Source organism: Mauremys reevesii, linkage group 7, assembly GCF_016161935.1.
Source record: "Mauremys reevesii isolate NIE-2019 linkage group 7, ASM1616193v1, whole genome shotgun sequence".
Classification (NCBI taxonomy): Eukaryota; Metazoa; Chordata; order Testudines; family Geoemydidae; genus Mauremys; species Mauremys reevesii.
This window is the reverse complement of record NC_052629.1, coordinates 97,707,629-97,720,307: the sequence shown is the minus strand read 5'-3', so window position 1 is coordinate 97,720,307 and position 12,679 is coordinate 97,707,629. Positions and strand designations below refer to the sequence as shown.

The 12,679-nt window shown below is 39.3% G+C and overlaps 1 protein-coding gene across 11 annotated transcripts in view; it reads left to right on the top strand.

Moving 5' to 3' along the window:
* Window positions 1-12,679, top strand: part of WNK2 (WNK lysine deficient protein kinase 2) — a 165,638-nt gene that overhangs the window by 50,713 nt on the left and 102,246 nt on the right. For all 11 annotated transcript variants that reach the window (XM_039547229.1, XM_039547232.1, XM_039547235.1 and 8 more), the window contains exons 3-4: window positions 6,658-6,830; window positions 7,874-8,094. In XM_039547229.1, the coding sequence (XP_039403163.1) occupies window positions 6,658-6,830; window positions 7,874-8,094 (394 nt within the window). The remainder of the gene's footprint in view (window positions 1-6,657; window positions 6,831-7,873; window positions 8,095-12,679) is intronic.

Genomic DNA, 12,679 nt, shown 5'->3' with positions numbered 1-12,679 from the left:
CTTTAGAAGAATACTTTGAACGTTCTGTTTTAGTTTTTTTCTTAGACTTTTTTAGTAAATTTTTTATTACACAGCATCTGCTGCACAGCCTGAGTTCTCCAGGAGTTAAGGTTGTCTTTAGTTTGTCCTAAGTTAGCACAACTCTTCAAGTTGTCATAGTAGCTGTTTTTAATTAAAATTTCACTCAGAATACATTGTGCAGGAGTATTTCAGTGCATCTCCAGGTTCTTGTGCTGAAACACCACATCTTTCTACTTTGAAACACAACTATTATAATTACTGTATGTTTGATAATATGATACATGGTAGTTCTTAAATGGATACATATATTATTTAAAATTAAACTGAACTAAAGTAAATATTTTATTTTGTTTTTTTTTTTTTTTTTGTTTTTTGTTCAGTCCATCCCCACCTGGATAAGAGTTTGGAGTAGGAATTGGAGAGAGACCTCTTTTTTTATTCTGTCAATGTCTCACAGTGACAGTGATCTCTTCTTAGTCACTTCTAGTGCTTTCTTTTTCCCACTTCCACCTGTAAAATATATATGCCTCTTGTTTATAAAGTGCTTTAATATATACATAATTCTTATGATCATATTCATTTTCTAGGATAAGTATTAGACAGATACAGATAGGAACTCAATTTCACTGTTGGATAATCTTTGGAAATTTTCCAAAGGCTCAGAATAAAGCGCTCTCCTGTTCCTGTATGACGTGTGAGGACTTTCGTCAGAGCTTATGTGCTCCAGATGGAGGAGATGTTAGCAAAACAGGTTTCCTACTGTTAATTGGGGTGTCATTCTGAGAAATCTAATATATAAGGCTCAGCGTGTCCTTTAATTTTATTAATGGGGTTTTGGTACTAATTCCAACCATAGCCAGTGTTCAGCACTAGGAAATTTAGTGACGGTGAACATTATGTTGGCAAACAGGGAGCCTGATTGGTGTGAAAGTTATTAGATTAGCCAGCATGATTGTCTGGGAGGAGGAGAGAGTAACTTATGTGTTCCAGATGAGTGACTGACTTTCACAAATCCAATTTACAAACAGGAAATGCAATTTAATTTTGTTTCCTACCTCAAACATCATTTTGTCTAACTCCCTGATAACGTACTCTGAAACAGCACGTACTCTGGCAAGTGCAACATGAGAAATAAAATAATAATTTGGGTATTTTATCAGAAATGTAAATAACTATCACTTGTTCAGTTGTATACCTTTCCAATGTAAATGCATTTGGTATATTCAGAATTAAAGGGAAGAGGGGAAAAAAGAGAAATGGGAAAATGAATAGGGACAAGGGTATTTATAACTTTTCCTTTCTAGTTTTTATTTTCTGCCTGCTAGGAACTCTCTTTCATAGTGGAAGGATACATTGCATAACTGCAAAACCGTTTGCTTAAAAGAAATGTAAAATTTATGAGCATACTCTAATAGCAATTAACCACACTAGATTGTGTAGGCTCTTGTATCATGGCTAAGAGATTGATTGTAGACACTGCACCTGAGAGATTCTAATAGCCTACTATGCACACCGTGTCATGGTTTACTGCTGTAGTGGCACTCCATAAATACTTAGCAGCAGCAAACTAGAGTAATAATAAAAATGTATAATTTAAAATTAATACAAATTGTAAACACAGGGTAGGGTAGATGGTTATGGATTATTGTGACATCACTTGCAAAGATGTCTTAAATCATCCTGTACAATAGAATTTTGTATTTGTTTCCATCAACATGTCTGCTAAAAGTATAAATTTGCTTTTGCCTTGTGTTTTATAAGGCTGAGTATCTTCACTGCAATTACCAGTTGTGGTCTTGGAGTCATGGTGAATATATTAAAACACAGCAAACTTGTTTCAAGATGGTGCATTTAGGATTTATTTTAAAACAGAGATGTCTTATATGTGCAGGAAAACGTAATGCTCTTCAGAAAACAGATAATTTGTCTTATGTCTGCTCTTGCTATGATACTGGAGCTCTGATCACGTAAACAACTTCTACTGTGAATCATTTTAAGTTTACCATTTAAAATAATCTGCTGGTAAATATGGGTGAAATGCCTCTCTTTAAGGCGTTCTTTATAGCCTATGAAAGAGAAGAAGCTAGCCAAGTCCTTTTTAAAACAAATCTACAGTGAGCAGCTCTTACATCATTTTGCTTTATTGGTTCTGTTTAAATTTTGTCTAGAAATGTTGAACCAAGGTTTACATTATGCAATAGCTTTGAACTTTTGATGGTTACGTTTATTTTAGAAACATTGGTGCTATGCAGGAGTGTTGAGAGGCTTTCAATTATTTTAAACATCTGTCCTGCAGAGCCAAGACTTTCTGTCCCAGTAAAGTGAGATTCAAAGGAGCCAAGAAGCTCAGACACCTTATAAGGAGACGAAGTGTGTAGTCATCTGCAAAATCATATCAGTGTCTCCCAATTCACACTGTTAACACTTTTTCAAAGTATTTTTGAGTCTCACGATTTTGTGGAAACTCACAGTGCAAATCTATAGGATAAAACCAATAAAGTGAAAATAGACTAAGCAGTGAGCTTGTATGTTAAATCGGAATGACTCTTCTATTTTGTTTGGTAAGCGCGGACTGGCAGACAGCTGCTTGTCTCTCCATAGCACAGTGCCTTGTCAGTACAGTGATTGTGGCAGCTGATGCTAAAGAAGTGAGGAGGAGGAGAAGGAATTTGAATAAAATGAAGCAAAGGGGAAATGGAGGGGCACATCCAGTTGTGTCTGCAGAGGATCCCTTTGGAAGATGAACTGGGGTACAATGAGAGTCTGGTAGTATGGGATGGTCATGCACTCCCTGTGCAGTGGTGTCCAGGGGCAGAGGAAGGGTGAGACTGATCCGTACCTTGCGGGTAAAGGGGCACTTCGTATGGGCCTGCTGAAGCCATTGCTGCTATTGGGCTGAAGTAGTGACTGCAGAGTGATTCCGGGGCTGATACGTGATTTGAGGAGAAGGATTATCCCCTTGCCTATCTGCTCAGCATTCTGCCCACCAACTTGGGCTGTGCGCTGGGCAGAGGGTTCCCCTAAAGACAGGATTGCAGTCGGTGAGGAAGTGTTGCATAGTCATTAAATGTGAGGCTTCTAGGTAGAAATAGACTATAACAAACTCATTGGCTAACCCTGGCTTAGTTACTTTACACCCAAACTGTCATAAATTCCCCCTGATTTTGGGCACCCAACTTGAGATACCTTAGGCATGATATTCCAGGGTTCCGTTAGCTTTTGTGATTTCCAAACACTTATTTTGTGGAATTGGTTTGCTCTGGTGTCACCTAACATATGACTTTATCGTCATCTTAAACCTTTGCCTTGTGTGCATTACACAGTCTGAGAATATGTGCTTAAAACCTTAGTAAAGATTTTCGGTTTCCAAATGAACGTTGAGTAAGTTGTATAGTTAAAGCAGCAACCAGAATAGGTTTTTTCCTACCTCAAAGCAGAAAACAGATTAATTTTTAAGCCCTCTTAAAAAGAGCCTATGCTTTGGCCAATAATTTGTGGGTCAGGTTGAACCCGATGGAATTTGAGCAGCTTGGTTATACACTCTTATAAGACTGTACACAATATCAGTTTGACTCTCTTGAAATTTTCACAGTGGGACTGGTTGACCCAGACCTGGAACGTACTTTACTTATCCCTATGCTCATCATTCAAGTATTGGCAATTGGCACTGGCTGAGGCTGATGCTCATGCTGTAAGCAGCAGAAACTGTGTTGCTGCTCTTTAGAACTTATTTATAGGTATTCTTTTGATTTAAAAAGATGTTCTCTAAAGAAGTGGGTATGAAATATGAAGATGGTTTGAAGGGGGAGGAGGAGGTGTCAGGTTCTGTTGTCCAATCCAAAATGTGTGTGTGTGTGTTGTTTTTTTTTGTCATCATCCATTCCTGGATACTTTTGAGTCTTCAGTCCCAGTGCACTTGGGCACATAATCTGCAGCCAGGGCTATAGAATATAATTTGCCTATTGTATGTTCGCTTAACACCTTTAAAGTTACTCATGAACTAGGAATGGAAAATTCCCCTAGATGCTCAGAAACCTAAAAGTTAGAATCAAAGAGCACTGTGATATACTTTTTTAAAATTTAGAACGTTTTGTAAAATTGCCCACTTTATTGTTGTCCTCTTTCCTGCTCCTGCCTTGACTCCCCCCCTCCCCCGTATGCTTTTCCCAACTCTCACAGGAAATTTCTCTCTCTCCTCTTTAATTGGAGTGTGTCTGATTTATTCTACAGGGCTTAAATTAAAAGGAAACTCAGCAGTAGGGGAAGGACCGATGGGGTTGAAGCAGTTGTCAGACTCCTCAGTGCAGGCTCATTGGGCACCATTTTTTAGCTTTCTTAAAAGTGGTCTGATAGAGAACAGCAGCAGTGGTGCCTCGTTCCTGCCAATTGTAGTTACTGCGGTAGATGTCCACCTGTGACTGGTAGAACGGCTGTGAGTGTATTGCTGCAAGCCTTGCCTCGTAATAAGGGATCTGCCCCCAGCAAGGCAAGCAGCTGCTTAGATGGAGAAGATTGTTGCTGTTGCCCTGGGCAACCTTAGTATGAGTAGTAACATTGATGCTGCTCAGTAAAATGTAGAGAGAACTGAAAGCTGCTGCTGAGCAGCAAAGCTGGCACATCTAGCAATCCTTGGAAAACTTAAATATCGCCTCCTCCCCCCACCCCCCCACCCCTCTCGAGGGTAGACTTTCTTCCCTCTAAGGCGATAAGTATGAGTTAAAACATGTAGCAAGTTTTGGCCTGGATTTTCTGAAAAATCTCTACCAATATAAGCCAGTTTGTCTCCAGCCATGAGAATTCTTATTACCGTGTGGAATTCTTTTCACTGCAGATGCAGGGAGGCCGTATCAATATGGCAATAGCATTATCTCCTTCAGAGTCTCAGTTTAAAAATAAGCCAAGTGACAATTTAATTTGCTAAGTGGTTATTATTATCTACATCCCTCTAAGGCAGCTGAGAAAAGTAAAATGTCTGAGTTTGAAAAATGAACTAATTTTGGACCTGATAAATGCGTGTGTTCCAAGTGATTTGTTAGCTCTGAGTTTGGTCAGTAAGAAACAGCTCTGCCTTTTAAAGAGCTAAGGAGCTTTATTTTTAGGGCAGTGGACTGGAGTGATCTTAATCTGCTTTACTGTCCATGGGGGAGAGATTGATCACAGGTTATCATACAGTATTAAATGGATGCTCCTAATGAGAGTAAATATTTATTTATGCTTGCGGCTTTTCTATGATTTATGAAGAAGGCTTGAGGGATTTTTAAGGGCTTCTGTGACTGACCCATGGGTGCCAATGGGTTCCCTCCACCAACTGGCCAATCAGATAGAATGATGCTTCTCCTCTTCCCTTCCCTCCCCTCTTCTCTTCTCCCCCCGCCCTCCCCCTCAGCTATCCATATCCCAAGACTCATGAGGGAGCTGGACTCCTGCAATGGGAGGTGGGGGGGAGATGGGTATCCCTAAAGGAGCCACAGCCATCTTCCCCTGCCAATCCAGCCAAAGCCCATCTGCCTCTAAGGCTGCAGGAGTGTATTTTTCCCCAACAGATTTTTCTTTAAAACCTTTTTTCATTATACTTATACTCTGTGGAAGCTGGAAGGTTGACTGAAGAACTAGTGGATTGACACCATTCCAAGAGGGGGATAGTTGAAAGGAAAAGATTTTAAGTCATTCCTTTAAACTCTTGCACCTGTCTATCTTCAGGGTCTACACATTTGCTAATGATTAAACACCTTTTGTCTTTTCAATTAAGATGCAAGCGTTTAAATATCCCTGAGACCTTACAAAGATTCTCCAGGAAAACCAGGAAGATGAAATTTGTCATTCCTGATATTTCTGATCTTAAAAGCAGACAAACATTTTCAGGATGCCTTTTTACATCCTAGAGAAGACAAAGGCGCACCGTCAATTTTTAAATCTTTTTTGGGGGTCGAATTTAGTGTAAAATAGCTTGGAAGAGCAGGCAGAATTGTAAACGAGCAGAAAAATTGGCACATTCTTTTTTGAGGTGGCATAGTCTAGATTGTTTCCATAGCAATGTAAAAGGCCATCCACATAAGGAGGAGCTTACCCTTTATTCAGTAACTGCAGCTTACAGGCCTGATCTGTTAAAGTGTTGAGCATCCTCAATTGTAAATGATGTCCACAGGCATTGTGGGGTACTCAGCACACCTGAAAATCAGGCCCTGTGTTTGTTTTTTCAGTCTTTCCAGTTAACTACTTTCAAGACCAAACATGGTTCAAAACTAAATCTAATGAAATAGTTTAGATATATGTGAGTGCACCAAACCATTGACATGGTTCAGTTGTGGGATTTTATTGATGCCTCAAAAGGTGAAAATGGAAATCAAAGGCTCTTATGTTGCATAGTACAGACACTTCTTGGATAGAGGGCTACTTGTCCTTCAGCTCAGCTCAGAGACACAACTGAATGATGACAAGAACTAAATTTGAGGCGAGTGCCCCTGTGAAGTTCTTGTTCCTCCACATTACTCATTTTTATATAAGCAGTTTTTATAATAATTATGCTTGACCCAATTGTAAAAGAAAACTAGTACAGTCAAAACCATAGTAAATGACTTACAGACAGTTTTAAAAAAAGTTTTATTCAATACTAATAACGCTTATTTTGGATTACAGGACAGAAAATTGACAAAAGTAGAGAGACAGAGATTTAAGGAGGAAGCAGAAATGTTGAAAGGTCTTCAGCATCCAAACATTGTTAGATTTTACGACTTCTGGGAGTCCTGTGTAAAAGGAAAAAAATGTATAGTGCTGGTTACTGAATTGATGACCTCTGGAACGCTAAAAACGTAAGTACTGTGCTCCTGGTGACGCATCTCAGAATAGCTGCAGAAATTCTTAGAAAAATACTAGTTATAGACTCTGGGGAAAAAAGGCATCTCAGGACCAAAAAAATGATCTGTTCTCTCCCTTTAGTCATTTGTCCCCATGTTCGAACTCTGTTGATTTGAAAGCAGAATTTCAGCACCTTTTGCTTTTCCCCCGAGCTACTGTTTCAATTATGTAACGATCAGCAGTTCTCGCCTTTGTTTTCTATTCTGCACATGAAGCTCTGTCTGAATTTGTCAGGTTGTTGTTGGTAGTGGTTTTGTTTGCTTGTTTTGGTTTATTTTTTTGGAGTGGGGGTTGGTAGTTGTGGTTTGCATTACAAAACTGCAATAAAATAGTTCTTTAGCTGGAGGGGTTCATTTTTTTTGATGCAAGAGCTGCTCCAGGTTATCTCCTAAACAGCACTAATTAATAGCTTATGGTACTGACACTTGTTCAGTTGGTTATAAAGCAGTTGGCACAAACTTCGGAACAGATTTTCGTCCCCGATGGGAGTAATACACATCACTGCACATCTCCAACGTGCCACTCTGCAAGTGCAAGAAGCAGGTTTTGAGTTCCTCCAAAACATACCCTCCATATCTATAGTCAAGATGTGTGTGTTAGGCTAATGGTATAAATGCAGGTCTGCAGTACAGAGATCAAAAGACTTCCATATTGTGCTAATCTGAATACATAAAACATTTATGTTCTAGCATAGGTCTCTGCATAAAATTAATTGCTTTACTATTAAACTTCCATACGTCTGAATATTGGTGGTATTTGTACCAGGGAAGCATGATACAATAATTAACTTCATCCCCCCCCAAAAAGAAATGTCTCAGTGCTTTCTTTAGAGAGCACAATTTACTTTCACCATGATGCTGTTTCTGAGCTGCTTGTGATATGGGGGGGAGGGGTATTCAAAACAAGGTCATAGTTTTGCCCATTGTAAAACTTTTAGAATTTTAAATAACTTTTTTTTTTCTTTATGCTTATTGCTCTCTGTGTGTTTTTGCGGCAGGTATCTGAAAAGATTTAAAGTGATGAAACCAAAAGTTCTTCGTAGCTGGTGCCGACAAATCCTGAAAGGTCTACTGTTCTTGCACACGAGAACTCCACCAATCATTCACAGAGACCTAAAATGTGACAATATTTTTATTACGGGACCGACTGGATCTGTGAAAATAGGAGACTTAGGTCTGGCAACCCTCAAAAGAGCTTCATTTGCCAAAAGTGTAATAGGTAATCATTCTGTTCTGCATTGTTTCCCTTCTTGTCCTGCTTTGGTGGTGAGCTGTGTTCTAAAATAGCATTGTTTGTTTCATTTTAGTGTTTATACCCTTGTAGTCTGGCTGCAGAAATGAAGGTGGCTGTGTGTGGCTAAATCCGCTATACTGATTAGGAAAACCTCAGTCTGTGGTCCTATCTAGAAAATGTTACCATGGCATTGTAAATTCTCTTCTAAATCAAAACAGTTGAGGCCTATTTCTTCTTAAATTTCTTCTTAAATGATCTCACCATATTCTCAGTATAGGTAATGTTTGACTAAACCTTAATTCCGTATGTCCTTTTCATTTCTTATCCTAAAAAAATGAGTCACTAGTTCAGCATTTATTTTTGCCTTCAGAGACATACTGATTTGCTGTGGGCCTGCATTAGCAGCACCCTTGCACTGCAGCTGTCTTTCACTTTAGAGTGGGTATGTGTCTTAAAAAAAAAAAAAAAAAACACCAAAGCCCCCCCACATACTCCAAGTACGCTGTGTCCCGGGACTGCTATTTTACTGAAACCTAATAACACTTTAAAATCAAACCAGTTTTCACCAGAACATTCGAAGGCCTTCTCCTCAGGAAAGCCCCAATTCAAGGAAGCACTCCTAGGCCAGATAGCAATTTTTATCTCCATTTTCAGTGGAATTTCAGCACATGCTTTAATGCTTTCCTGAATCGTGGCCTAAGGGCAGTATTTCCCTTCCAAATGTTAACTTTTTAGCCCCAGCCACTTTGGCACCGATGAAGTTGTTGCAACACTTCTTTGAGTGGAGAAAGAGTATGTGTGATGCCCCTTTTCCTCAATTCTAAATCAGCTCAACCCCTTTCACTCAAACTTCCCGAGCAAATTTACCCTTCAGAGACTTAAGACCATGAAAATTTCAGCTTTCTAGGTGAAAGTTTTAGAACATTGTGATTGAAAATGAAGTAGCAAAGATGAGGGAAGTTATCATGGCAATGCTCATGTTCCAGCTACAGTATTTAAATACTCTAAAATTCAATTTCTATTCATAAAGAAGCTTTTAGGCTTCTGGAGGAGTGGATAATATCTTATCATAGCAAACTAATCCTGGTAACACCTATTCCCCAGTCAGCAAAACAGTATGCTCTTTTGAAAAGTAATTGCTTAAGTAATTCTTTTGCATCCTAAAGCTTAATAAAAGAATACCTTTATTTATACTGGTATATTTTGGTAACACCAGCATATAGGTGTTAGACTGATATCATTGAGATTAAGGTGGCTGAAATTTTGTGGCCAGCTCCTCAGCTCATGTAAATCTGTCTAGCTCCATTGATTTTAATGAACCCATGCTGATTTACACCAGCTGAGGATCTGGCCCTGGAATTTGATATTTGAAGGTTCTGTCCACTCTAGGAGGCAAGTTTTCCATTCAAAAATTTTCCATTCTCACTATCACCACTAATACCAGTAGTGTAGTCGAGGCCTTTTTTTTTTTTTTTTTTTTTTTTTTTTTTTTTTAAACCACTGAGCTATCAAACCTGCTCAGAGTGGATCTAGACAAGACGTTAGCAAAAATACTGGAGGCTGTTGGCAACTTATCTGCTCTAGTGATGGAGGGAAACTGTTGGGAAAAATCCTAGAGTAGGCAAGACTTAATGGAAGTTGAGAAAACCCCTTTATTAACTTGGCTACCTTTTGTAAATCTCTTCAGAAAAGTGCTTACAAAAAAGAGCGATGGATTGAGTTGCATTGGGCAGATCAGTGATTCTGTGAATGAATACTGAGCCCATAGTTATTCCTGTTTTTAAGGACTATTAAGCATACAGAAAATCTTTTTGAATCTAATTTGTTAAAAATGAATTCATACACAGACCAAATGAGATTCTTGCCCCTTGGACAATATGCTTGGAATGCTGCTATAGTATCTCCTGCTTTTTAGATTGCTCCCTCCTCAGGTTGGTGACCAAGTTATTTTAAATCCTGCATAATTCACCAGTTTCTCTTTGCCACTGAATCCCATTCAGCCTAGAACAATGTAGCGGGTCTGTAGAGCATAGTCCACATCTGACACAGCCATGAACCATTTCGTAGTTGCAATGTAAGGTTCTGTCACAGGTGGCAGATAAAGGCCCAGTATCAGAATGCAGCACTCTTCCGTCAAGTCACCCTAAGCCAAGGTGTTAAAACTCTATATCAAGATTCAGGGTAATTACAGCTGAGTCTTGCTGACAGGTGGGTCCAACTAGGATATAAAGGGAGTGTCTTTGAGGCAGTAGCAACAAGAACAGAGGAGGGCCCAAGAGAGGCCCTAGGAGTATTAAACCTGAGAGAAGATTAGGCTGAGGTTTATTTTGTGTCTTAGGCCAGGTCTGTACCAGAAAAGGTTTGTGGGTATAGATATCCTGGTAAACCCTCCTAGTGCAGATGCAGAAAAGTGCTTTTACTGATACAGTTGATACCTGTTCCCCAGCAAAAGCGCTTTTATGGTTGTATGACTGTGTCTACCCTCAGCTTTCTACCAGTATAGAAATGTTTTAAAAAAAAAAAAAAAATCATACTCCTAACCAACATTGCTATACAATAACTCCTCGCTTAAAGTCGTCCCGGTTAACGTTGTTTCGTTGCTGATCAATTAGGGAATATGCTTGTTTGAAGTTGTGCAGTGCTCCCTTATAACGTTGTTTGGCAGCTGCCTGCTTGCAGAAAGAGCAGCCCATTGCAGCTAGCTGGTGGGGGGCTTGGAACCAGTGTGGACCGGCAGCCCCCCATCAGCTCCTCACTCCCCTAAGTTCCCTGTGTGGCAGCCACCCAGCTGGCTACCAATTGCCGGCTGTTCAGCTGTCCCTCCCCCCTCTGCCTTGGAGCTGCACCCAGGAGCCTCCTGCTTGCTGTGCAGGAGAGGGGAGAAGAGGGGGGCTAATGTCAGGGTGTCCCCCTCCCCCCTACTCCTGCCCCCCACTTACCTCTTCTCCATATAGAGCAGGGTGAGGACAGGGCTCAGGAGGGAGAGAGCTTGCTGGCAGCAGCTGCTGTCTCAACTTCCTGATCTTTTTAAAGGCAATGTACTTAGAGTGGGGTCAGCACACTTAAAGAGGCAATGCGCATCTCTCTCTCTCTCTCTCTCTCTCTCTCTCTCTCCCACACACAGGGTGTGTGTCTCTGTCTCTGTCTGCCATGCTGTCTCCCCTCCCTCCATTCATGCTGCCTTGTAGAATGTGAGGCTACATTAACAAAGTGTTAACCCTTGAGGGCTCAGCTGAATGCTAGTTCATCATTTAGCAGTAAGGCATTCCCTGGGAAATATCCCACCCTCTAACTTCACCACCTCAACCAAGGTTCACCACCTCAACCAAGGTGTACACAGCAATGACTGCTGTGTACAATATTAAATTGTTTGTTTAAAACTTACACTGCGTATGTATGTATGTATATAACTGTGTGTGTGTGTATATAGTTTTATATATATATATATAGTTTTATATATATATATATAGTTTTATATATATATATATATATAGTTTTATATATATATATATATATAGTTTTATATATATATATATATATAGTTTTATATATATATATATATATAGTTTTATATATATATATATATATAGTTTTATATATATATATATATATAGTTTTATATATATATATATATATATATAGTTTTATATATATATATATATATATATAGTTATATATATAGTTTTATGTCTGGTGAAAAACATTTCCATGGAACCTACCCCACCACCCACCCCCATTTACATCAATTCTTATGGGGAAAATTGGATTCGCTTAACATTGTTTCGCTTAAAGTCGCATTTTTTTAAGAACATAACTACAAGGTTAAGCGAGGAGTTACTGTACTGGCAAAAGTTTCAAACGTAGACCTGGCCTGAAATGCCAATAAAGCCAAATCCCAGGAAGGAAGTGAGTTTGGTTACTAACCCATAGTCCATGCTTTTTTGAAGACTAGGGAATGGCATGGGCCCTAGGAGTCCTTCAGAAACCAAAATAATTACTTTCAGGTTAATGTAGCTAGAGAAAACAAATGTCCCTTTTTGCACCCTCTGATTGATATCCTAGCTGGTGGAAAATACTCTTTCTTCCTTCAAGATCTGTGATGAGATCTAGATAATTCATTTTCAGCTTAAGTACTGCCTTATTCACTCCTCTTGCATCTTTCCTGGCATTCATTTGATAAGAACATGATATTTTAGGTATAGACTCCCACCATCCAAGCATAAACCATTCCATGACTAGATCCAGTTCCTTGAATAAATTGTTTGAAGCAACCACCAGTGCTAAAGGTTCAGCTCTGTAGACCTCACTGTTCAAAGTAATTGTTTTTCAGAGACTCTTTGACCAGAGTTAAACAACTGTTGTGACTGATTTCCGAGTCTTGGCGTTCAGCGTAGGAGTTACTCAGTTAGCAGTGATGTCATTACTATTTCTATTTGTTCTTGATTTGCTGTATAGAAAAGGGAACTTTTGAAGGGATTCTAGGTAGCAATTTGTAATGAGTTGCTAGTTCCAGTTATGATGGAGTAAAAATGGAGTTTTATTTCAGGTTTATCACAGTGTGTCCAATTTC